Source organism: Babylonia areolata, chromosome 25 (genome assembly GCF_041734735.1).
Source record: "Babylonia areolata isolate BAREFJ2019XMU chromosome 25, ASM4173473v1, whole genome shotgun sequence".
NCBI classification, from domain to species: domain Eukaryota; kingdom Metazoa; phylum Mollusca; class Gastropoda; order Neogastropoda; family Buccinidae; genus Babylonia; species Babylonia areolata.
This window is the reverse complement of record NC_134900.1, coordinates 2,906,094-2,932,500: the sequence shown is the minus strand read 5'-3', so window position 1 is coordinate 2,932,500 and position 26,407 is coordinate 2,906,094. Positions and strand designations below refer to the sequence as shown.

The 26,407-nt window shown below is 42.3% G+C and overlaps 1 protein-coding gene across 1 annotated transcript in view; it reads left to right on the top strand.

Annotated features, from left to right (window-relative positions):
* Positions 1-26,407, top strand: part of LOC143299999 (uncharacterized) — a 53,466-nt gene that overhangs the window by 7,537 nt on the left and 19,522 nt on the right. The window contains 14 exon segments of the mRNA XM_076613554.1: positions 1-146; positions 3,065-3,196; positions 6,041-6,180; positions 8,631-8,844; positions 10,865-10,920; positions 12,828-12,956; positions 15,068-15,182; positions 15,761-15,912; positions 15,915-16,110; positions 16,798-16,943; positions 18,305-18,366; positions 20,194-20,345; positions 22,798-22,893; positions 24,537-24,795. The exon segment at positions 1-146 is cut by the window's left edge and continues 29 nt beyond it. Coding sequence (XP_076469669.1) covers positions 1-146; positions 3,065-3,196; positions 6,041-6,180; positions 8,631-8,844; positions 10,865-10,920; positions 12,828-12,956; positions 15,068-15,182; positions 15,761-15,912; positions 15,915-16,110; positions 16,798-16,943; positions 18,305-18,366; positions 20,194-20,345; positions 22,798-22,893; positions 24,537-24,795 — 1,995 coding nt within the window.

Here is a 26,407-nt window from a genome sequence, read left to right as displayed (position 1 = left end):
GCCACACACGAGAGACTCTCCGCCGGACGACGCCAATCACCTGACCTTTGCCGCCGACCCCATGGGGGACCCTGCAGGCAGCCTGGGTGGTAAGATGAGTGAAGGGAAAAGTACTGCCTCCTCGGGACTGCAGCGACTGCTTTCTGGTCAGTGTCTTGTCACAGGCCATCGGCTCGCCCTCAAAACACCGCCTGTAATCATAATAATGATATCTGGTATTTTGCAAAGTTGAAACTGTGATGAATATTATAAGTCACTTACACATGTACGGCCTGTCACAGAATTGAGACAGTCACTTACAACTAAGTAGAGTATTAGAGAATAGTAATGATCATGATAATCATTGCCCTCAAAACACCACCTGTAATCATAAGTAATGATATCTCATCTGTTTTTGCTAAGTCAGATTTGAAATTGTGATGAATATTATGAGTCACTTACATGTACACGCCCTGTCATAGAATTGCGACAGTCATTTACAGCCAAGCAGCATATTATAGAAAAGTAATGATTATGATAATCATTTATTTCTGTATTGGAAGGTTTTTAAACTTTGAGTGGAAAGCTTGAAGTGGTGACTAGTTTTTATTGTACTTTTATACCCTTGACTTGAAGTAGATACAAATGTGGTGATAGCCTTCAGTTGGCCTTAGTGGTTGGCGAGACTCAAAGCACCAAAATTTGATTTATTTCTGCATTGAATATCATTGAAAAGTGTAAAATAGTAGTGAGCGTAATAATCATTTGTATCTGCATGACGCATCATAGAACAGAAGTGAATAAAAGTGATTTTTTGATTATACTGAAAATCATAGTATAATGATATTGATGTTATGATGATTATTAATCTACATTGCATATCTCCTTCAGCAAACAGAGTTCAAATAACAAATCGTTACTACAACCCACTCATACTACAGTAGTACTACTACATGTGCAAACACGTGCTTTCATGAAAGCTTACCAACAGACAAATGCACATGCTCTCTCGTCTTCACACTTGACACACTGGGGACGTAATTCATCAACATAAATCATATTGAACAAAATGATCCCGCATAAAATGTTTGCAACATTCTTGGAAGCTACAGTTTGGCGCAACAGTCATTTATATCACTTGGTCATAAACATACACAGTCCAGGATTTTTAACCCACCCTTCTCCCTCCTTGAGTGGACCTTAAGTGGTGGTAAGGTTGCTAGTCTTTCGGATGAGTTGAAAAACTGAGGTCATGTGTTCAGCATTCGCTTAGCACTTGTCACACACACACACAAACACACACACACATGCACGCACGCACGCACACACACACACGCACACACACACGCACACACACATACACACACATAAAAAACTGAGGTCTTGTGTTCAGCATTCACTTAGCACTCATCACATAAACTGTTACTATGTGCATGCATGCACACACACACACACTCTCTCTCTCTCTCTCTCTCTCTCTCTCTCTCTCTCTCTCTCTCTTAAAAACCACACTAAAATCATAATACGTGAATTAATTTTAAGGCCAGACATGGCAGCTATTTTCAAAACAGTTTTGTTCTAAATTCTGATTATCATTACTGGTGGATATTGTTAGGTATCACCCAGGATTCACAGAAATGTAAAACAAATACACTCTTCATGCACCGGTTGCCATAGAAACGATTCAAAATAGCCCACAAACAAATCAAATCACAGCTCTATAACTACAAAACTATTTTAGGTACTTTACTTTTTCTTTTGGTTTTTGATTTATTATTACCATCACTCACTTTCTACGTTGGGACAGCAGAGTCAAAGTGAAAGTTCTTTTGTCATAGCTGTTTAACAAAAAAAATTCATGAAGAGAAAGTGTCATTTAAAAAAAAAAAAAAAAAAAAAAAAGTTGAAAAATTCAGTATTTAGATATAATGCTGTCCCAACGTAGAAAGTGAGTTACGGTAATAATAAATCAAAAACGAAAAGAAAAACTGAAGTACCTATAATAGTTTTGTAGTTGTAGAACTTTAATGTTTTTGTTTGTCAGCCATTTTGAATTGTTTCTATGGCAACCTTTGCACGAAGAGTGTATATTTTTAAGGTACATTTTTGTGAATTCTTAGTGATACCTATCAATATCCACCTATAATAGTATTCAGAATTTAGAATAAAACCGTTTTAAAAATAGCCACCATGTCTGGCTTTAAATTGGGGAACACACACATAATATGTGCAGGCACATTTGTACATACACATGTGTATGCACACACACGTACACACATACACTCACACTTGTATCTACACAGATATGCACACTTAAATACCTAAAAGCACATACAGTATATATGCACATACATTATATTCCTATAAACTTCATTGGATTATTCTAATCATATAACCGATATTAGCAGATATTGTCATATCCTATCATGTCAATTGTTCACAAAATATGTAAGCTTCAAATTATCAAGCCAGTATAATGAACAATGTTCGAAATAAATATTCAAACTGCCATGATCATGTCAGTCACAGAGACATACTTGCACGACATATTACATGCAGGAATGCTAGATCCTGGATCATTATTACTGCTGCCAGTCATATTTTGAAAAGTGTGTGTGTATGTGTGTGTGTGTGTGTGTGTACAGACACACACTCACATGTATGCTTTTTTCATGTCCAAAATCAGCAAAAACTTTAAAAACTATTCCTCCTTATCAGTTGACCGAAATGTGTAAATCTTATGACTAAAATGAATTACACCAAACTTTAAGACACACTAAAACTGAAAAAAATAAAGAAATAAATAAATAAAAAGCAACAGAATTAATACAACAGAGAACTTCACTGAAACATATACAGCTGGAGGTTGGTTTCATTTTACTCTCTGGAGTTTGATGCAGTCAGGAAACCTAATTCGGGAGGGGGGGGGGGGGGGGGTTCTTCTTTTCTTTTTCTTTTTTAACTCTTTAATAACACCCAAAACTGCAGTGGAAAGATGTCCAAGCGGACCCCCCCCCCACCCACCCACCCACACCTTCCCCTCGTGACCGCTGACTGCAGGGAGGGGCGGGTGTGTGTCTTGCAGGCCCCTACGCCGCCAGCGTTTGCCACCTGGTGTTCAAACACAAAAAGAAGGCGCCAGCTTGGTTCACTGGATCAGGCGATGCTGTTTTACCCAGTCGTAAACTTGCACCCCTGGTTGGCAGGAGGAGAAGAGGTGCCCTCTCTTCAACCGTCTTGCATATGCATGGGAATAAATCGTTGTGGTGTTGTTTTTTGTGCACCCGTTGTATTTGGTTCTTTTCTTTCTTTTTTTTTTTGTGTGTATTCTGTTCAAAGTTGGCATGTATCGGCATTGGAATGGGGGACTGCTTTTTGAGACGTTCATGTTGTGACCCCTCTCTTCTTCTTCCTTCCTGGGTCTGTAGGAACTGGGGGTGTATGCAGCAGCTTGATCCTAATCGTCGACTTCCTGCCGTCGTTTGTAGCGAGCTTTTTTTGGTGTAACACTTCATGTATGGTGTCCCGACATTTGTTGTTAACTCTGTGGGGGTTTTTTGTTGTTGGTTTTTTTTGTTTTTTGGGGGGGTCACTGAATTGAACTGAAAGCAGAGGGCCTTGGCATTTAGCTTGAATACCGTGTGTGGGATGGACATTATGACTTATATTGAGGGAAGACTTTGGTTTTATGCGTTAGTGCAGGTGTCTGCCGCCTTTTCCCTCCAATCTTCTCTCCTTCACCCTTCCCTCCCATCCTGCAAAAGACACAGAGAGAGAAAGAGAGAGACAGAGAAAAGTTTACAAAGTTTTGTTCTTCATTGTTATCATTTTTGTTGGGTGTGTATTTCCTGCGAAATTCCTTGCAATGCCTATAGACAGGACAGTGTCTTCAAAGTAGTGGCACTGGTTACATACATGCCTTTCGCCAATAACAGTCACGGCCAACTCTGACCTATCTCGCACCTTCTTTTGTCCCAGCTTGGTAACAGGCCAGTTAGTTCTGCTTCAGTTTCCTCAGCAAGGTCTTTTATAATCCAGTTTAATGCAAGCTGTGTCAAATGTGCTGCGTGGGAACATAACTGTAAATAATGAAGCTATAAATAAAAATAATAATAATAATAATAATAATCAAAGGCGAGTGGGGTTTTTAGATGAGTACCGGTAATCAGTTTATTTGCTTGGTTGTGTTCATTCACTTAATTTTCTATTCATGTTTTTTTTAGGAGCATCATATCATTGTCATCAACATTGTCGTCATCACAATGACACACTTTCTTCACTTGATTGCTCCTTTCAGCCAGTCCATCACATCACATCAAAGCCTCCAATGTATGTATTGCTTATGTTTCTTTATCTTTTTTTTTCTGTTTCTTATTTATTTGCTGGTAAGCAAAGGTTATCATATTAATCAGTTGTTTTTTTCTAACTATGTGTACATTAAAATTCCATCATAGAAACCTGTAGTGCTTTTTTTTTTCAACCATTAATCTATGACCTATTCTAAAATTGTGGAGTTTTTTGGGAGCAGAAACCTGTAGAGCAGGCTTCAGTATTTCTTGTGAAAATGAAGGGGGTTTGACTAGTACACAGCATAAAGATGAAGATTGTCAGAGAGCCAAAAAAGACACTGAACAGTCTGTGTAATCCCGAGGAGGGCAGGTGTGTGAGTTGATGTTGTAATACAGTCACTTTCCAAAACGTATTGCTGAACTGTTCCTGCTTTTATTTGTTTATTTCTGGATGCGATGTGTGTGGCACAGTCTCAAAGAACAAATCTGGACCAAACCAAAACTGGAATGGAGTGTAAATCTCTGTTTTAAGAGTTCAGTTAACAAAAGAAATAATGCCATTATGTTGTGTATTCTCATTTGAAAACACGCATACACACACACACACACACACACACACACTACACACACACACACACACACACACACACACACACACACACACACACACACACACAGATTTCATATAAAAATGATACAGATCCAGCCTTTCCCTAGTTGAAATTCATAACTTGTCCTGTCCAGATAAAAGATGTCTTTGAGACTGTTGCTTCGTTATTTCCCATTCATGACGCTGCATTGGAAGATCACAGTGAAATAAATTTTAAAAATTCATATCGCCAGCTCCTCCAACATAGTTTGTTTTCCATGTAATTATATTTCAGACTGAACTGAAATGTTTTCTTTTTCCCCCTGAAAAACAGAAACTTTATAAATAAAAGAAATATACAGATAATATTTTTCTTACAGAATCTTCCAAAACAGGATCATGTTGACATACATCTCTTGGATTTTTATTTTACAACCTTGATGTTGCTCACATCTTGTGTGATTTTTATTGTATGCTTTGAGTTGGTACGTGTTTATTTTTCTGATACTATTGCATGTATGTTTAATTAACCATGTGTATGTTGTTATTTGGTTTTTGGATTTCAGTGTTTTTGAAAAAAATCTTACTTTTTCTTTTTTGTTTTGTTAAAACAAGGTAATGATATTTTCTTTTCATTGTATGCATGTATGCATTGTATCCCTGTGATAAAGAATATCTTCAGCTGATTTAAAACACTGCTGTAACGGTTGTTGTTAGTTTTTTTTTCCCTGATTAAGCTGTAAATCTTTATTTGGTTATATGTACTTCAGTAATCAATACCATGTAAATGCTGATATGTTGGGTTTTTTTGTTTTTGTTTTTGTTTTTTTTCTTTTTTGTAGTCTTCCGTTGTTGTTTTGTTGTTGTTTTTTTGTTGTTGTTTGTTTTGTTTCTTGGGGGAGAAAGGGGTAGAATGGAGGAGGGGGAAGGGTTCTTATATTTTTTTATCTGTTACATGAATCCATTTTCTCAAAATACATGAGAATGAAGTTGCAAATTTTGTAAATGCCTGAACGTTGACTTTGATATGTATATTTTTTTTAGACACTATCAAGTCCTTTTTTTGCGGGATATTAAAAAAAAAGAAAAAAGCACACATTAAAAAAAAGATCAGCGGGTCTCTCCCGGCCTCCATCTCTTGTCCCTCCAGTCTTCAGTTGTGTGCTGTGACTGTTTCCGACAGACGGGGAGCTGGGGGACTCCCTGACACGCAGCAGAACCATGCCCAACCTGGGCAGACCCAAACTGAGCCGCAAGCTCTCCACCTTCAACGAGGGAGACCGACTCCGGATGGCCAAGGACATGGTGGAGAAAGCCATCAAGGTGGGTAGGAGTCAGTGGAGGGGAGAGGGGGTTGGGGAGATACGGATACGGATAGTTTATTCAATAAAGGCCATTGCCCCTCATGAAGGGGGTACAGTGAATCAACATTCAAAATCAAAACCTTACAAATTACAAAAGTAAATGATAAGCTGCAAATGACAATCCACAAACTGGATAATGCACAACTAATAATGATTAACTACATAATACACTGCGAAACTTAAAAGCCTTATATAAGTAAATAGCAAACTGTTTTATAATAGTTTCGTTAGTTGATGACATAAGCATGGCAAGTCGAAATAAAGTAGGGTGTCTATAATATTTTTGTGGAATCCACTCATGTCTAAGGTCATTCAAAGCAGGGCAACACAACACAAAGTGAAGTTCGGTTTCTTCAGCACATCTGCATAAAGGATAACTAAGATCAGAGACACTGGACTTTCGATAACGATAATGATGAAGAAATAAGTCAGAAATTCCAAATCAGGGTTGGGGAGAGAGAGAGAGAGAACTCAGAACTCAAAACGTTTTTATTCAAGGATTAAGATTTTAGGCATGGCCTATTCTTTGGGGAGAGAGAGAGAACTCAGAACTCAAAACTTTTATTCAAGGATTTAGATTTTAGGCATGGCCTATTCTTTGGGGACAGGGAGAGAGAGAGAACTCAGAACTCAAAACGTTTTTTATTCAAGGATTAAGATTTTAGGCATGGCCTATTCTTCCAGTCTGTCCTTGTCAAATGAGAGACATAGAGAGAATAGTAGGGAAACGGAGGCTAAAGACAGAGACAGATGGGCAGACATATTTACGGAAGACAGAAAATGGGCTGATGAGGAAATAGGAAAAGAGAAAACTTCTTTTTCTTTTCTTTTTTAAATTATTGTAAATTAGTGTTATAGTGTCAGGTTATGGTTGGGTTGTGGCATCCCCAAGCCACAGTACACTACCCCATGTTTACCACCTCCCCCTTACTCTCCCCCCATCCCCACTCCTCCCCCACTAGAGACTGTTGGTCACAGGAAGTCCCTTCCCTCTCCACCCCCCCCCCCACCCCCCCCCCCCCCCTCCCCTACACACACACACACACACCTCTCTCTCCCAGCCCTCTCCTCCCCTGCTAAGCCCACATGCCTGCTCTGTTGTTAAGCCACTTGCAGGCACCTCACAGTCAAACATAGCCAGAACAATTAGCCTCTCAGACACCACTTCAACTCCCTCCTCCCCCACTCTCCTCATCCCTCCCCCCACCCTTTCCCTGCTGAAGTGTTTGTAGGGATTAGGACAGTGTGTGTGTGTGTTGCATCCTGGCTATCGATCATCCTCTTCTGACCAATCAGAGGTGTCCGTTTGCAACATTTTATGCACATGGCGTGTTTACAACCAATCAGGTGATGTGTCTCTAAATAGTAGACACAGACTAAAGTGTTGGGACCATTGGTCCATTGGGTTGTACCAGTTGGGAAAGCATGAATGTAAACAGCAAGCTCACATGGCTACAACCTTTTCCTTGCTGTTAGAAAACTAGGGAGCCAGACTGAGAGACTGAGACTCCACTGAGAAAGACATCTGTTGACCAGGAGGGCTGTGTGCTGCTAACTGCTAACTGCAAAGTTAGGGTGTGCTGCAAAGTTAGGATGTGCTGATAAGTGCTGTGTTAAGTTAGAGAAATAAACACCTCAATTCATCTTACTAAAAGACCCTGCTGTGGTACGAGGAGAGAGCGGATTGTGCACCTATCCTCTGCCTGTTGTCCTACCCTTTCTTCTCCTTTTACCCCTACCCCCCACCGTTTTACATAAGTACACAATTTTTTCTTTAAAAAGGTTGTCAGAGAAGGAGGATGAAGGGAACAGAGGGAGACCATAAAGTTAACGAGGGTCGAGGTCTGGATAACTTAGCTGACTCTGTCAAACACTAATTACTGTCTGTTCTGAGCACTCCCACTGGCTGTCAGCTTTGTCACCGTCTGTTCATCCAGCTCACCCCAGGGGGAGACACAGTGAAAAGTTTCTGTGCAAGGAAATGCATGGGTCTGGAAGAAAACTTGAAGTGAAATAAAAGAGGGGCACATTTTATAGATCCCCCAGCTAAGTCCAGACTCTGGTCTCTAAAAGAGTCACAATTTATGACTGGCATTTTCTGATGACTCGACAGGCCTGCTACCCCTAGTTATCAACTGCTGAGAAAGGTCTAATCTGATACATGAAAAATAAAAATCCTCTTCTTGATGTCTTCACTTGCAGCATCATGATTTATTAGAATTCAAGCTAACTGTATGTAAAAACAAGCACTGGTGGAAGAGTCAGCTACTGGCTGTAGATTAAGTAAACTGGAAAAGAACAAAAAATTTTCACTAGAACATTTGTTTCTATATGTGAACAACAGAATGTGGAAACAAAATCCATGGTAAATAGAAGCTAAAAATGCCTTGTGCGCTTTCCCTATTTCAGTATCGCAGAGTGTTCACAATACAAGGTGGATACTCCAACATACGCCATAGCCTTCGGCGACGGGGGTGGGTGGAAAAGTTCTACAAGATCCCGTCACCACCCAAGAAAACTCCCAGAACCAAACGCAAAAAGGCCGCATCAGATGATGATGATGATGACGACGACGATGATGATGATGACGACGATGATGGTGCTGATACAGATGCTGATCATCGTACGTACTCTGAACGTTGTGTCTGGTTTCTGTATTGTGTGACTGTTTGTCGATCTGCTTGTGTTTGTCCATCAATCAGCTGATTTGTTTGCTTGTTCTCTTTTTTGCATTGTCTTGTCTTTTTAGATGAATAAAAAAAATTGTCTAGTTTTATTTGAGAAAGTGAGTTTGTCGTGGGTGTTTGTAAAGTCTTTCAAAAGATGAATTTGTCTTCCATGTTCAGATCCTCTGAAAAATCTTGTTGATTGTCTCTCAGGTGTTTTCATTGTTGTTGTTACATGAAAGCCCTCAATGCTAATATTTCTTGAGTGTTCATTAGGATGATAGTTGCTTTGTAATTTTTTCTTGTTCAGTTTACATGAAAACCTTATCTGTTTTAATCAAGAGCAGCAGGTTCTATTTTCTTGGGGTTCTTTTTTTTAGCATTTCTTATTCTCTTTTACACTGTAATTTTGTTAAGAACAACTGTACATTTATTTGAAACCCAAATAATGGTTGACTAGCATACTAACAATTTTAATTCATTAACACATTTGAGAAACAGGTCTTTAACTCGTTTGCCACCAAGTTTCTCTGTGAAAAACACTCCCCAGTTCCAAAAAGTTTTGAAACAGATCCACTCTCAGTCACACAATTTGGTCCATGTCAAAACAACACAGAGAACTTTTCCACTTCAAACTCAGTGGAGAGGGGAAGGTCAATCATTGGAGTGATGGTCTGGAGGTAACGCGTCCGCCTAGGAAGCGAGAGAATCTGAGCGTGCTGGTTCAAATCTTGGTTCAGCCACCGATATTTTCTCCCCCTCCACTAGACCTTGAGTGTTGGTCTGGACGCTAGTCATTCGGATGAGACGATAAACCGAGGTCCCGTGTGCAGCATGCACTTAGCGCACGTAAAAGAACCCACGGCAACAAAAGGGTTGTTCCTGGCAAAATTCTGTAGAAAAATCCACATCGATAGGAAAAACAAATAAAACTGCATGCAGGAAAAAATACAAAAAAAAAAAGGGTGGCGCTGTAGTGTAGTGACGCGCTCTCTCTGGGGAGAGCAGCCCGAATTTCACACAGAGAAATCTGTTGTGATAAAAAGAAATACAAAGGCAAATACAAATGCAAATACAAACAAATCATTTTCCCACTGCAGGGAAAGTTGCCCATGCAGCTGTCAAGCTTTGTTACCATGTGAAAACATGACCCCTCAATACTGACTGAAGTTGTCTGTTGCGGTGAACTACCTCATCAAAAGTAAAGTCCCCTGTGGGGGCGAAAGAATTTGTACATATAACTGCATTGTCATTAGTGAAGCCTTTCTTTTAATGCTATGATTTCACACATGCAGACACTTACACAGACGCACTGCACAGATGCACACACACACACACACACACACACACACACACACACACACACACACACACACACACACACACACACACATGATTAAAGAATAGTTAGCCCACAACCACACTGGGCACTTTATTCAAACTGCAATTGTTTGGATTTTACAAGCTCGTTTTTTGCCTTTTTTAAAAACTTGTTTGCTCTTACCATCAAAGCTTTCTTTCATTCAGCACGGAAATTACCATTTTGAAGCTTATGTTTTCCTCATAGTTGGCAGTGAAAATCATCTAAGTAACTATGCCAGGGACAGTTTCACTGCTGCCATGATTTATATCCTGTGAGTTGTGTGTATGATGCATCAGCTACTTGCTTCAAAGTGAGAAGGAAAAAAAAAAGTTAAACTTACACAGTACCTTAATGTTTTGTGAAAGGGTATAGACAACTCTTGCTGTTGATCCCAGAACTGCTCATTGACTTGACGGGAAGGTTACAGTGGGGGCCACACACAAATGAAAACAACTGACAGGATAGGTCTAAGTCTTCTTGGCGTTAGGTCAATGAAACCACAGGCATCCCACCAACCCGTGAACACAGAGAACAAAAGTTTAAATAAGATGAATCTTGATTTAATCCTAAAATCTGGCCTGAGTTTGTTTTCATGTGTGTATGCTTCTTTTCAGATGATATGCCGAAGATCCAACCTTGGGAAGAAGATGATGGTGTTTACGGAATAATGGTATGGCGCTGATATCAGTCTTCTTCTTCTTCTGAAATCACAGGAGAATATTCTTTCTCCTTTCTTCTCATAGAAGGCACACACTCATTTTCAGCCAATATACCTGCAACATAGAGGTATACCTTCTGTTGTTTTTTTTGGGGGGGTTTTTGTTTGTTTTTGTTTGGGTTTTTTTTGGCGGGGGGGGGGGGGGGGTTGCTTTTTTTAAGATTTAACCAGTGTTGTCCACTTCAAAACAGAGTGCATGGTCTGCCATCTTGGGCAGAAGTAAAAACTCCCCCCCACGTCAAGGTCATTTCTGGGGAGGATGAATTTAATCTCTAAAAACTCTCAAAAATAAACCTTTAATTCCAAACATACTGCATTACACTGCATTTCCACAAGTTCAAGCAATAATGACCACTGTTTCTGAGTTCAAGCAATAATGACCACTGTTTCTCAGTTCAAGCAATAATGACCACTGTTTCTGAGTTCAAGCAATAATGACCACTGTTTCTGAGTTCAAGCCCCAATGTCAAGTCTGTAAAAAGAAAATCCAGCAAGAGTCAAAATGTTGGTAAAGGTGACAACAGTCTTCCATTAACTACCAGAAACCAGCTGAATTTCAGGTATAATCCAAATTTTCCACCTTGTTACAACTGCCATCCAATCACAAAATAATATTTCTGGTTTTTGTTGTTTTTATTTTTTAAAGCTTGTTTTCATATAACTTGCATGTTCTGTACTACTCACAGCACAGCAGACATTTTGCACACGTCATGCGTTGCTTGTAATTGTGGGGGAGGGGAAAAAGATTGCATACTGAGGTAGTGGGTCACTGTAAATTGTTGATAACTGATTAATCCTGGCCTGGAATACAAACGGAGAGAGAACAGCTGGAAGAAGAGGGTAAACTGCAAGGAAATAATCATCTTTGTGGGCCTGTGACCTTGACAATCCTGATAATGCATTGTGTGCAACACATTGCCTGTTTAGTACAGAAGTAACGGAATGAGCATTGTTGCTAAATATATACCAAAGGAAAAAAAAATTCATTTTTCACTTTTCTAACATTTCTGACTGTTGAATCAGCAGCTTAAACATAGACTTCTGTATAAACAGTAGAGTGAGTGGCAACAGTCTTAGTTCATATTATCCAATAGGATTTTGTTTGGGAGGGCACGGGGGGATGCTTTTTCTCTGATGTGTTTTACCCACTGTGTAAGTGTGTGTGTGAGAGAGAGAGAGAGAGAGTCCACGTATAAGCGTGTGGCATGGGAAGATGTGCAATGTGATTTGGTTGACTGTAATGGAGGTGCAAGAGAAATTAATTGTTGTAATGTATTTCTCTTTTTTGTCACAACAGATATCTCTGTGTGAAATTCGGGCTGCTCTCCCCGGGGAGAGCACGTCGCTACACTGACAGCACCACCTTTTTTTTTTCTTTTCTTTTTTTCCTGTGTGCAGATTTATTTGTTTTTCAAATCAAAGTGGATTTTTCTACAGAATTTTGCCAGGGACAACCCTTTTGTTGCTGTGGGTTCTTTTCCGTGCACTAAGTGCATGCTGCACACTGGACCTCGGTCTCATCTGAATGACTAGCACTAGTGGAAGGGGAGAAAATATTGGCAACTGAGCCGTGATTCAAACCAGCGTGCTCAGATTCTCTCGCTTCCTAGGCGGATGCGTTACCTCTAGGCCATCACTCCACTAATAATCTGTATATTTTTATATAGCTGTTTCTGTTTGGTGCCATCTAATCTATCTTATCTTTTTATTTTTCATATATTTTATTTTGTTTGGGTTTTTTTTTATGTTGGACACGTGCTGCTGCCAAAAAGGAAATCTGTGTACCTAAGTATGAGCAATAAAGTATATGGATTGTATTGTATTGTATTGCATTGTACTGTACTGGCTGTGTGCTGCAGTCACGCATGTTGCGGAACACCAACCCTTCGCTGTTCTGGGTGCTGAAGCGAGACGTGATCGACTACCGCTTCCTGAACCGTGACCAGATGGTCAACCACTACTGCAAGGCTGGCTCCTTCACCACCAAGGTCAGTCCTGCTGTCTGCTGCAGCAAATTATTATCACCATTATTATTATTATTATTATCATTATTACTTATTCAGAACCTAACTTCTGTCAGAACACACAACCAATGCTGCACCAGAAACATCAGAACCTATCTTCTGTCAGAACACACAACTGATGCTGCGCCAGAAACAGAACCTAACTTCTGTCAGAACACACAACTGATGCTGCACCAGAAACAGAACCTATCTCCTGTCAGAACACACAACTGATGCTACACCAGAAACATTAGAACCTAACTTCTGTCAGAACACACAACCGATGCTGCACCAGAAACATTAGAACCTAACTTCTGTCAGAACACACAACTGATGCTGCACCAACAGTACAATCCACTCTGACCTTTTCTGCAGTCAACAGATCTGGCCCCAAGTATCTTTCTAAACTCCTCCATATCTATACCCCGTCTCGCCAGCTCCGTTCTTCCTCTGATACTCAACTTCTCAGGATACCTCACGTCAGAAATAAGACCTATGGACACAGATCGTTTTCTTTTCAATCGCCAAAGACTTGGAACAAGCTCCCTGATAACCTCCGTCATCCTGATTCCCTCGCATCTTTTAAATCTCGTCTCAAAACTCACCTTTTCCCTCAGCAATAAGTTCAATTGTGGCAGGTCCACTTCCTTTACGTTAGCTGTGCTTGACTATGTGTGTATACATATGTATGTGTACATAACTACATGCATGTATATGAATGTGTATTGTGTGTGCATGTGTTTATGTAAGTTTGTGCCTGCCAATGTGTGCGTATGTGTTAGGGTAGCTGTTAGATACACATGTATGTTAAAATATATGTATGCATTGTGTGTGTGTGTGTGTGTGTGTGTAGTCACATTTTGGTGTGTGTATGTAACATTGATGTAATGTTTTTTTGTTGTTGTTTTTAAGTGTTTTTGTAAAGCACCTAGAGCAGATTTCTGGATAGTGTGCTATATGAATATCCATTATTATTATTATTATTACAACCCCAAAGTCTCCCGAGACTGAAGGATGCCTACTTCTGTCAGAGACCACACTGTAAAGCCTTTACAAACTCCACACAAAGTTGTTTGCATAACAAGATGCCTAACCTTGGTTTGATCAGACTGTGAGCTGCCTTCAGGTGGTCATTATTCATTTCCTCTATGGTGAGCTGCAACAAGGGAAGAGATCACACGGAGGTCAGAAGCGCTTCAGAGATACTCTGAAAGTCTCTCTGAAAGCGTTTGATATCAACCCTGACTCATGGGAGGAATCTGCAGTAGACCTTGACAAATGGCGCGCTGCTATGCACAAAGGTGCCAAGTTGTGCGAGGCCAACAGGACTGCTGCAGCTGTTCAGAAGAGGCAGGCCAGAAAGTCACGGGCAAACAAGCTCCCTGGCAATGATATGCCTGTCTTTGTCTGCCCCAACTGTCAGCAAACATTTCGTGCGCAGATTGGACTGTTCAGCCATCTGCGCACTCACAGATAGATTCATGAGCATCCCCTCCACCACCACCACCACCACCCTGCCCCCATCCCCCAGCTGGATGACAACGATGGTCATCATCGATCTCGATGGACACACACCATTCATTCCCTGTGTCCTTCAATCAGGCCTCAGTCACTGGCATGCACACACATTGCATTATCATCCCTAACTTGTGCAAAATATGTGTTAAAGATGTCCTCTTTTCTATCTCCTTTTTTAAGTTTTGTTTGTTTGGAAATTTGATTTTTAAAAAACCAAAAAAAACCCTTGATGTGTAACTTTCAATAAAGACCTTAATTTAAAAATAAACCAAAAAAATAAAAAGTGAGGAAAATTGTTCTCTGATACTGGTAAATCCACTGATCTCTTTGATTAGTGGTGTAGCAGACAAATTTCTTATCCAGTTTGGCTTTGTGTTCAGTGTGGAAAAAAAAATATATTTAGTCTGCTGAGAAAAAACATATATATAGAATTTTGTTTGGTGACATCAGGTGGAAGGAACCCTGGACTTAAATGACACTGTCCTGGTTTGCCAGGAGGTCACAGGAGACAGAAGACCTAGCTGTCATGATTAGAATTTTGATCTCTTTTTTTTTCCCCCTCTTGTCATGGCCAACAGGTGGGACTGTGTGTCAACATGAAGAATGTGCCATGGTATGAGAACGCCGACCCCGATGCCTTCTTTCCTCGCTGTTATCGTCTGAGCAATGATGAGGATAAACAGGCTTTTGTAGGTAAGAATGTTACTGTCACCTGTCATCATGGCATTCCTTACTGTTGCATGATTGTAACCATCATCTTAATGTTACTTGTAATCTTTTTTTCTTTTCTTTTTTTTTTTTTTTTTTTTACTACCAGTAACTGTCATTCCTTACTGTTACCTGTAATCGTGTCATTCCTTGTTATCTGTAACCATGTCTTTCATCCTGTAACCTGTAACCATGTCTTTCATCCTGTGACCTGTAACTGTGTCAATCTTCACAGTAACCAGTAATGGTGTCATTCATTCCTGTAACCAGTAACGGTGTCATTCCTCACAGTAACCAGTAACGGTGTCATTCATTCCTGTAACCTGTAACTGTCATTTCTCACGGTAACCTGTAACTGTGTCATTCCTTACAGTAACTGGGTCATTCCTTATAGTAATCAGTAACTGTGTCATTTCCATACAGTACCCTATAGCTCTATCATTCCTTACCAGTAACCAGTAACTGTGTCACTCCTTACCAGTAACCAGTAACTGTGTCATTCCTTTTTTTTATTTTTTACCTGCAACCGTGCCCCCCACCCACCCACCCCTGACTGTGTGCAGATGACTTTCGCCTCACTGCCTGCATGAACATCCTGAAGGTGGCTGCCCAGCAAGGCGTGGACACGCAGGAGGAGGACAGCGAGGAGGAGACCCCGGCCAGCGAGGACGGCGGCAAGAAAGACACTGGCGCCAAGGACACAGACGCCAAGCTGCCTGCTCTAACCCAGGCTGCGCCGGCGCCAAAGACAAGGAGGGAGGAAAGTGCTCGTGCACACAGGGGGAGGGCAAAAAACCGGGGACAGCCGATTCTGCAGGGAGCAGTGGTGGGAAACCCTCGGCCAAGAAGCCGGCAGAGGAGGCTGGTGGTGGTGGTGACGACAGCCAGAAAGCGGGTGATGGCCAGTCGAAAGGTACGTTAATTAACCCCTTGAGTGCCATAGAACGTATCATGCATAGTGACGTCAACTGATGACATCATTAGAAAAAAAAGGGGAATAACTCTGGAAGTCTGTAAATTCACACAGTTTACCTAGAGTGATGTATCTCCAGACCATTTTCTCAGTTTTAGGCTTATTGTTTGGGGATATTGTTTTATGACTTGAAACACCACTTTCCGCTGTTTTTCCCCTGGAACTGAAGGGGTTAACTGTGAGTGACAGTCTGACTGCTACAGTGAGTGCAGCTGTGAAAAGGAAAAAGGGAGCAGAGAATAATGTAGTCCAATATGATGAAACGGACGGGAATAATTTGTTTGAGTAAATACAGTACTGACGGGATAGTTTTATGTCAGTACTTTGATTAAAAGGTCAGTATACGGGGTACTGTACAAAATGATGTAGTCATCACACTGATTCTAACGTGCTGTGCTATTTGAGCTATATCTGTGTGAGTGTGTGTGTGTGTGTGCGTGTGTTTAATCCCATTAGTAATATTGAGTGGAAATAACGAATCTATTTTTAACTACAAACTAATTTCTCAAGGCTAGGCAAATTCCTGGGGGTAGAGATTGTGTGTATGGGTTTTTTTCGGGGGTCTCTTTTTGGGAGGAGGTGTATTTTTTTTCCCACCGTACTCATACCAGTTCTCTCCCCATGCAGATCCACAACTACAACTAGCAAAACCTGGTGATAGGAAAAGAAAGAAGCGAGTCCTGGTTCCTTTACGCATTCTGGAAACCGCAATGCTGCAGTGTCAGCGCTTCCTGTCTGAACGTGAGCACGCAGACATCGACAAACAAGATGAGGTAGTGGTTGTGCTTTGGTAGCGTTTGTGTATGTCAGAGTGTTGGGGTGGGTGGGGTGTGTGTGTGCGTGCATGTGTGTGTGGGTGAGTGAGTGTAAGTTTGTGTGTTTGCGTGAGAGAGAGAGAGAGAAAGAGGGAGAGAAAGACTGAGAGAGACCATGCTCACAGTACCACATTCATATTTTCAGGCACACACAAAAATCACACACCCATTGTTCTCAATTGACTGGGATCACAGACTGTGGGAGGAATCATGCAAAACATCTATTTTGAAGGAGCGTGAGCGACAGGCGCAGTAGCCGAGTGGTTAGAGCGTTGGACTTTAAATCTGAGGGTCCCAGGTTCGAATCACGGTGACGGCACCTGGTGGGTAAAGGGTGGAGATTTTTACAATCTCCCAGGTGTCTGAACCCCCTTCGTGTGTATATGCAAGCAGAAGATCAAATAGGCACGTTAAAGATCCTGTAATCAATGTCAGCGTTCAGTTGGTTATGGAAACAAGAACATACCCAGCATGCACACCCCTGAAAGTGGAGTATGGCTGCCTACATGGTGGGGTAAAAACGGTCATACACGTAAAAGCCCACTCGTGTGCATATGAGTGAATGTGGGAGTTGCAGCCCACGAACGCAGAAGAAGAAGAAGAAGGAGCGTGAGCACATGGTAGATATATTTGCATTTAACACTTTTTGTCATGACATATTTCTCTGTGCAACATACAGGTTGCTCTTCCCAGGGAAGAGTGCATTGCCACGCTTTTTCTTTTCTTTTCCTTTCTGTCTGCAAGTGTACTTGTTATACTGTCAAAGCAGATTTACAGCTGAATTTTGCCAGGGACAATAGTTTCGCTTCGTGGGCTCTTGCACATGTGGTAAGTGCATGCTGCAGATGGGACCTCTGTTTATCGTTTCATCCGAAAGACAAAAAAAACACACTCAAGGTCTAGTGGAGGAGGGAATATAAAAAATCCCAGTCTGTATATGGGGCTCAAACCCAGACTCTGGTCTGTATGTGACCTAGACTGACTGACCACAGACCTGTTCTTCAGATGAATCACACTCATGACACATATACGCTGAATATACACAGCCCTTGGCGCTGTCTGTCATAGAGTGCCTGTTTTCTGTCAGCAGACCACACACTGACCACAGACCTGTTCTTCAGATGAATCACACTCATGACACATATACGCTGAATATACACAGGCCTTGGCGCTGTCTGTCATAGAGTGCCTGTTTTCTGTCAGCAGACCACACACTGACCACAGACCTGTTCTTCAGATGAATCACACTCATGACACATATACGCTGAATATACACAGGCCTTGGCACTGTCTGTCATAGAGTGCCTGTTTTCTGTCAGCAGGCCACACTGAGCGATGGGCAGTGGGACGATCTGATCACGTGGTACTACCAGCTTGTCCAGTGAGTATCCTACAGGCCATCTCTCTCTCTCTCTCTCACCCTACCCCCCCCCCCCCCTCTCTCTCTCATATACCTGTATTTGTATTCTTTGTCAATTAGACTAAATGCAGATGATGACTGTCTTTCTCATGTGCAGAATACAACTGTGTTATTTACATATCTAAAATTTATATTACCTCTATAATGTTGGTTTAAACCTTGTGTTATTTACATATCTAAAATTCATGTTACCTCTGTAATGTTTGTTTACACCACCCCTTAGTGAGGGGCTATGGCCTATATTGAATAAACCATACATAACCATTATCTGTGTGCATGTTTACAAAATGTATTTGAGTGTGTCTGAATGTTTTGTTATGTACTTCAATAACCCTTTGTTAATTTGGTGAATATCGTGGTTTCAATTTCTTTTCTCGTAAAAAATTTTTTTAAATGCGTATGCATATATGTTTATTCCACTGGCCTCATTACTAAAGAAGTTTGCTCTCCTTCCCTCCACTTCTCTCCCCTTTTGCCACCTCATTCTGTCTGAAATGTTTTGGGGCAGGGAGGTCAATCAGAATAATAGATTAAAATGAACTTCTGGGAAAAATGATGAGTATTTCATGCCTCTTTTGACGGGTGCAATAGCCGAGTGGTTAAAGCGTTGGACTGTCAATCTGAGGGTCCTGGGTTCAAATCACGGTGACAGCGCCTGGTGGGTAAAGGGTGGAGATTTTTCTGATCTCCCAGGTCAACATATGTGCAGACCTGCTAGTGCCTGAACCCCCTTCGTGTGTATATGCAAGCAGAAGATCAAATACGCACGTTAAAGATCCTGTAATCCATGTCAGCGTTCGGTGGGTTATGGAAACAAGAACATACCCAGCATGCACACCCCCGAAAACGGAGTGTGGCTGCCTACATGGCGGGGTAAAAACGGTCATACACATAAAAGCCCACTCGTGTGCATACGAGTGAACGCAGAAGAAGAAGAATGCCTGTTTTGGCATGGACGGCCAGTGCCACCACTGTCAGGAGTCTCTTGCACTAGTTTGTGCAAATCACAATGTAGAAACGAAAACCTGAAGAGGACAGAGATGTTGTGTTCAGTCCATATCCCCCCCCCCCCCACACACACACACACACACACGCTCAGTAGGAAAAGCAGTGCTAGAGATATGAGCGGTGGCTGCTGATGAAATGACTCAGGAAATATTAATACAACTTCTAGCAGCAGTACCAAAAGATTCTTGTAGAAAACAAGGTGAAGTTGTGAAACACAAGTTAAGGCTTAAGGCTATAAACCCTGCGGGTTTGTTAATGATGGCAAGTGTTATCAAGAATCCTAGAGAGACCACTTGGTCATGAAAGAAACATCTGAATCCTAAGGAAATTTGATGCTACGAACAGGCTACCATCCATGAAGATTTGAGATGTCCATCTTTTGTACATTACTTCTGTCCTCTTTTCGGGGGGGGGTTGTGCGATTGTTTTTTGCTTTAAACAAAAAAAACTACCTTTGTCAAGTTGTCATGAACTAAAGAATTGATTTCCTTCTGTTGTTTTCTTCACCTATTCAGTCTGTTAGAGAGTAAGTGAGTGAGCAGGTGGAGTGGAAGTCTGTGTGTGTGTGTGTGTGTGCGTGCGTGTACGCATGCAAGCATGTGTGTGTGGATATGACTGTATATGTGTGTGTGGAGAAGGTGGGGGGGGGGATATTTTTTTGGGGAGGTGGGGGGGTGTGGGGAAGGGGAGGATAATATATGGGACAGAAAGAAGACAGAGACTCCCTGAGCTCTGTCCAACTACCTCCATGACCGACTGGCTGCCTCGCCCTGTGCGCAGTGAGGACGGGGCCATCGTGTCGCTGTCGTCTTCCATCCTGGCCCGTGTGGACAGCCTGATGAACCGCCTCAAGACCCACTGCCCCCAGTTCGACATGGACGGCACGCTCAACGTCTGGATCGTCAAGCCCGGGGCCAAGTCACGGGGCAGAGGTCAGAGGTCACTAACTGCTGGAGCCTGTGGTCATAAAATGTTTGATGTTTGACATTGTTGCTCATAGTCCAGCCATTTGACATTTGATATTGTTGCTCAGAGTCCAGGCACAAGGCCATATCAGGACTGCCTAACAAAATGAAATAAAAATTCAACTGCATTAAACATAAAACCCCTGTCACAGCTGAAAAAAACAAACAACAAGAACTTTTTTTTTCCCAAACCCTACTCATAGTTCATGACATGATTAAGCTCCTTAACTCCTTGACTGCCATGCCCGTAGAATTTATGGGCATAGTGACGTCACTGATGAAATACCAAAAGAAGGGAAATGATTCTGGAGGGCTGAATATTCACACATTTGATCTGGAGTGGTACATCTTCTGACGACTTTCCCAGTTTTTGTTCTGGATATTGATGGATGACTTCAAACACCATTTTTGACTCACTTGTGTAAACAAAGTGAGTCTATGTTTTAACCTGGTGTTCGGTTGTCTGTGTGTGTGTGTGTCCATGTGTCTGTGTGTCCATGGTAAACTTTAACATTGACATTTTCTCTGCAAATACTTTGTCAGTTGACACCAAATTTAGCATAAAAATAGGAAAAATTCAGTTCTTTCCAGTCATCTTGTTTAAAACAATATTGCACCTCTGGGATGGGCACAAATTTTTTTTTTAAAGAAGCCTAATTATATGCAAACTGCATTTACTGTTATATTTATATTTTTTGTATTCTCTAAACTTGGCACTTTGACCTCTTATTCTGACACAACAACAAGAGGAGTCATTATTATCATTTTTTGTTCAAACAGGAATTTCTTTTGCAAAGCATGGAATTTTTATTTATTTTGCAAACGTTTTGGTGCAGATACTAAAAAAGGGAAATTACTCTGTAATTAATGCTAGGTGACTTAATTTATCACAAGTGAGTCTTGAAGGCCTTGCCTCTCTTGTCTAATGTGGTGTTGTTGTTTCCCCCCTGCTGTCAAAGGGTTAAGGATTAAGACTAGCCTGTGCTGAAAAAATACATAAAAATACTTCTTTTTTTCTTTTTTCTTTTCTCAAGGCCTGACTAAGCGCATTGGGTTACGCTGCTGGTCAGGCATCTGCTTGGCAGGCATCTGCTTGGCAGATGTGGTGTAGCGTATATGGATTTGTCTGAACGCAGTGACGCCTCCTTGAGCTACTGAAACTGTGCTGAAAACGTCAGGCCTTCTGCTACAATTTATCACACACAAAAAAAAATCATTAAAAAAGGATTTTAAAAAACCCTTCAAAACCACAAACATGTTTTTTAAAAGGCGATACAGGCAAATAACATTGCACAGTGGGTAACTACTGCCCACCCCAGTGTTTACATCATCACTGCCTGCTTGTCAGAACAAACCAGCACTGAGAGTACACTACTGACTGGAAAAGCCATGGAAAAAAAAAAAAAAAAAGTCCAGGCTTCCTGGGAAAAAGAAAAAAAAAAAGGAAGGGAGGTATACGGGAAGGCAGAAACGGCAGACAATAGTTAAAGAAGCAAAAAGGCAGGAACAAAGACTAGTAGAAAAGAGGAAATTTCTAGCAAAGAATTTACAGAAGGCGGGGATGGTTCTTATCCTGAAAGACCCAAGCATCATCCCACAGGGGACCCCCCGAAAACTGAGTGTGGCTGCCTACATGGCAGGGGTAAAAACGGTCATACACATAAAAGCCCACTCGTGTACATACGAGTGAACGTGGGAGTTGCAGCCCATGAACAAATAAGAAGAAGATCCCACAGGGGAAGTAATAAGTGTTGGCTAGCTTGTTGGTTGGTTAATGAATGAATATAAATATTTGATTTAAAACATCTTTTCACTGTCATGACATGAGACAGAAAGACTGAACAATCAAACTGTAGTAATACTGAAATAACTTTTAAAACTTGGAACAACTGTAGCCAGGGATTTGAGGACTATATGCACAATATCAGTGTTATCAATGTCATTATTTCGGAATGGTCTGTTGGTTTTTGGCTCACATGTGGAACAAAGTGGGTCTGTTTCATTACATGTGGTTATGTGTGTGCATGTATATCATGCGTGCATCTGTGTGTGTGTTTTGTGTGTGTGTGTGTGAGATTTTTTTTTCTAATGATAAGTACACTTTCTTAGGCCCTGGATACTGCACACGTGCTGACAATGAAAGTAAGAAAATGATGTAGCATTGAGGTGATTTGCTTTCTTTGGAAAAAAAAAGAGAGAGAGAGCAGCCAGGATTTCTTCAAATACAAAATATGTTGAAACAAAACTAGAATACAGTACAATACAAAATATATCACCATGACGTCAAACAAATATTCATGGATATTGAAGTTCCAGTTTTACCTTTATTCGTTTATATATATATGTATGGTTGTTGACACATGCTTTACCACAGTGTTCATATTCAATGTTGCCAACTTTGGTTTATGCTGCATTGCAGGCATCATATGTTACAATCGTCTGGAGGATATGCTGAAGCTGGTCAGCTCGCAGATTGTCAAGAAAGACGGAAAATATGTTGTACAGAAATATATGGGTGAGTTTTCCTGCATTTTATTGTCTTGGTAATTGTCAATCCTGGCCTATGTCGTATGATCTCTTTTTCTTTTCGTTTTCATTTTCGTTCTCTCTCTCTCTCTCTCTCTCTCTCTATATATATATATATATATATATAGATACACACACCAAGGTCTGATCAACCTGCCATAAAATTGGCTGTAAGCATAAGCATCCTATCTGAGTATGAAAACAACATTTTTACCATTACACAGTGCTACCTCACTTGCTGAACACTCACCAAAACACTTGATATTGGAAAACATACTTGGCCACACTAAATGCAGTCAGTGACGCTGAACAGCTTTAATGCTTTCAATTTACAGACCTGTCAACTGCTATGTTTTGAGTGCAGCATGTTCAGCCCCGCTCCAGAATGCTATGCTGCTATGCTCACAATGGAATTGCTATGCCAAAGTAGGAAAAATCAAGCAGCATTTTTATTCCGTCAATAAATTAACGGCCTCTATGAGCAAACCGAACTTGTGTGAAAGGGGAATGAAAACGCCAAAAATCTGGCAAGAGTTTAAAAAAAAAAGAAAAGAAAAAGAAAAAAAGAAAGATTAAGAAGCCTTTTAGGCTGAAATTAACTGTCTATTTTATAATTATGGAGCCATACCTAAAAGACTAACCAACAAACTGTCAATTAAAAAATCTAGAAACACAAGAAAAGAAATAAACTGTGAGTGAATGAAAATTTTATTAGAATAATCTCTTGTGAATCAAGCTTTTTTCTAAGTGTATGTGGTGAACACATTGTTGTCTGTGTGTGCATATTCGTAAATAGGTTTTCAATAGGATTTCCTGCTGTGTTGTCAGTGTTGTTGTTTCTTGCTTTTGAGACGTTTTTGTTTTGTTGTTGTGCTATTTATTTAGAGTACTTTCTTGTAAAAAATCTTTTTTTTAATTGTTTGGTTTCCACGTTGTTCATTGTGAAAACATGACAGCTTTTCCTTCACTCACTGTGCTTTTAATTAACTCAAGCCCAAGCATTGCTCTGTCATCAAAATTAGTCTCATGATAACAGTTTTTACGTTCCAACATATGCATAAACTGCAAAGAAAAGGGAATGAACTTCAACAGTATTTCCAGAACTGTCCACACGTAATTTGGAGGAAAAAACAGTGCGGGTTTTTTTTTTTCCTCTCCTGCATCAGTAACGCATAGCACAGAAGCCCGCCCGGCAAGGGTGAATGGGTTTAGATTAACACTTTATCGCATCAGTAACGCATAGCATGGAAGCCCGCCCCGCGAAGGGTGAATGGGTTTAGACGAATACTGAATCGTTTCATGTTGTGCTTATTACGAAACGTGAAAACTTTCCAACTGCAGTTTTTTTTCTGCATCAGCATGGCATGGAAGGCTGTAAACTCACACAAGGGTTGAATGGGTTAAGATGACTACTTAATCGTTTCGTTTTCCATGTCGTGCTGGTTACGAAACGTGATGACTTTCCAACTGCAGTTTTTTTTGTCTGCATCAGCATGGCATGGAAGGCTGTAAACTCCCTGTGAGGGGTTGAATGGGTTAAGATTAACACTTAATCGCTTCGTCTTCCATGTTGCGCTCATTACGAAACGTGACAAGACTTCCCCCACCCCTCCACCCCCTTCACTTCCTCAGAGCGGCCCCTGCTGATCTACAACACGAAGTTCGACATCCGGCAGTGGTTCCTGGTGACGGACTGGAACCCCCTGACCATCTGGTTCTACCAGGACTCCTACCTGCGCTTCTGCTCCCAGCAGTTCACGCTGGAGGACTTTGACCAGTCCATCCACCTGTCCAACAACGCCATCCAGAAGAACTACAAGAACGGCCCCCGCTCCTCCAGGCTGCCCCAGGAGAACATGTGGACCCACGAGGAGTTCAAAGACTACCTCCAGTAAGGGTGCTGGGGGCTGGGGGGGTGAGGGGCGGAGGGGGTTGGGGAGGTCGGGGGGAGGGGCGGAGGGGGTTGGGGAGGTCAGGGGGATGGGGGGGGAGGGGCGGAGGGGGTTGGGGAGGTCAGGGGGATGGGGGGGAGGGGGTTGGGGAGGTCGGGGGGAGGGGCGGAGGGGGTTGGGGAGGTCAGGGGGTGAGGGGCGGAGGGGGTTGGGGAGGTCAGGGGGATGGGGGGGGAGGGGCGGAGGGGGTTGGGGAGGTCAGGGGGATGGGGGGGAGGGGGTTGGGGAGGTCAGGGGGATGGGGGGGGAGGGGGTTGGGGAGGTCGGGGGGAAGAGCGGAGGGGGTTGGGGAGGTCGGGGGGAGGGGCGGAGGGGGTTGGGGAGGTCGGGGGGAAGAGCGGAGGGGGTTGGGGAGGTCGGGGGGAGGGGCGGAGGGGGTTGGGGAGGTCGGGGGGGGGGGGGAGGGGGTTGGGGAGGTCGGGGTGAGGGGCGGAGGGGGTTGGGGAGGTCAGGGGGATGGGGGGGAGGGGGTTGGGGAGGTCAGGCGGAGGGGGTTGGGGAGGTCAGGGGGATGGGGGGGGAGGGGGTTGGGGAGGTCGGGGGGAGGGGCGGCGGGGGTTGGGGAGGTCGGGGGGGGGGGGGGAGGGGGTTGGGGAGGTCGGGGTGAGGGGCGGAGGGGGTTGGGGAGGTCGGGGTGAGGGGCGGAGGGGGTTGGGGAGGTCAGGGGGATGGGGGGGAGGGGGTTGGGGAGGTCAGGCGGAGGGGGTTGGGGAGGTCAGGGGGATGGGAGGGGAGGGGGTTGGGGAGGTCGGGGGGAGGGGCGGCGGGGGTTGGGGAGGTCGGGGGGTGAGGGGCGGAGGGGGTAGGGGGTGTGCGGGGGAGGGGGGGGAATCAGCTGTTTTGACCTGGAAAGTTGATTCTTGATTTAATTCTTATCTCCCCTCCCCCCTCCAAAAAAAAGCCAGAGAATTGTTTTTGCTAATTTGTTAGTATGTGCTGAACTGTTTGAGTTTAAAGTCGACCTCAAGCAAAAGGGGGAGAATACAAGAATAAAAATGGTTTATTCAGCAAAGGCCTTTGCCCCTTGTGAAAGGGTGTGCACAGACTTTTTTTTTTCTTTCCAAAAAAATGTCATGTCAGCGTAGTTTCTCTTACTTTAAACGCTTTATACAGATAAAGACACAGAGTGCAGACAGTATCAGCATTAAGCAAAAAGGGGGGATCGTTTGACCTGGAAAGTTGATGGTTCTTGATTCAAGTCTTACCCCCCCCCTGCCCCCCACAAAAAATAACTGTTATTTTTGCTAATTTGTTTGCATGTGCTGGGTTCAAAGACTATCCCAAGCAAGGAGGGGGTGGGATCAACTGTCTGACCCGGAAAGTTGATGACCCTTGATGATATTCATTTAACCTTTTCACTGTTGAACCTTGGTGAAATGAGATCAGTGCGGCATGTGTCTGAAGCGCAGTTACTTTTTTGTGTGTGTGCTGATCAATGGTGTGTGTGACTGATTTTTGCTGAACAAAAGAAACGCAGCCCTAAAAGGTAGGAGTTCAAATATAGAAAAGTGACTGACATCCTGACTTGTAAGCTCTGATTTATCCAGATGA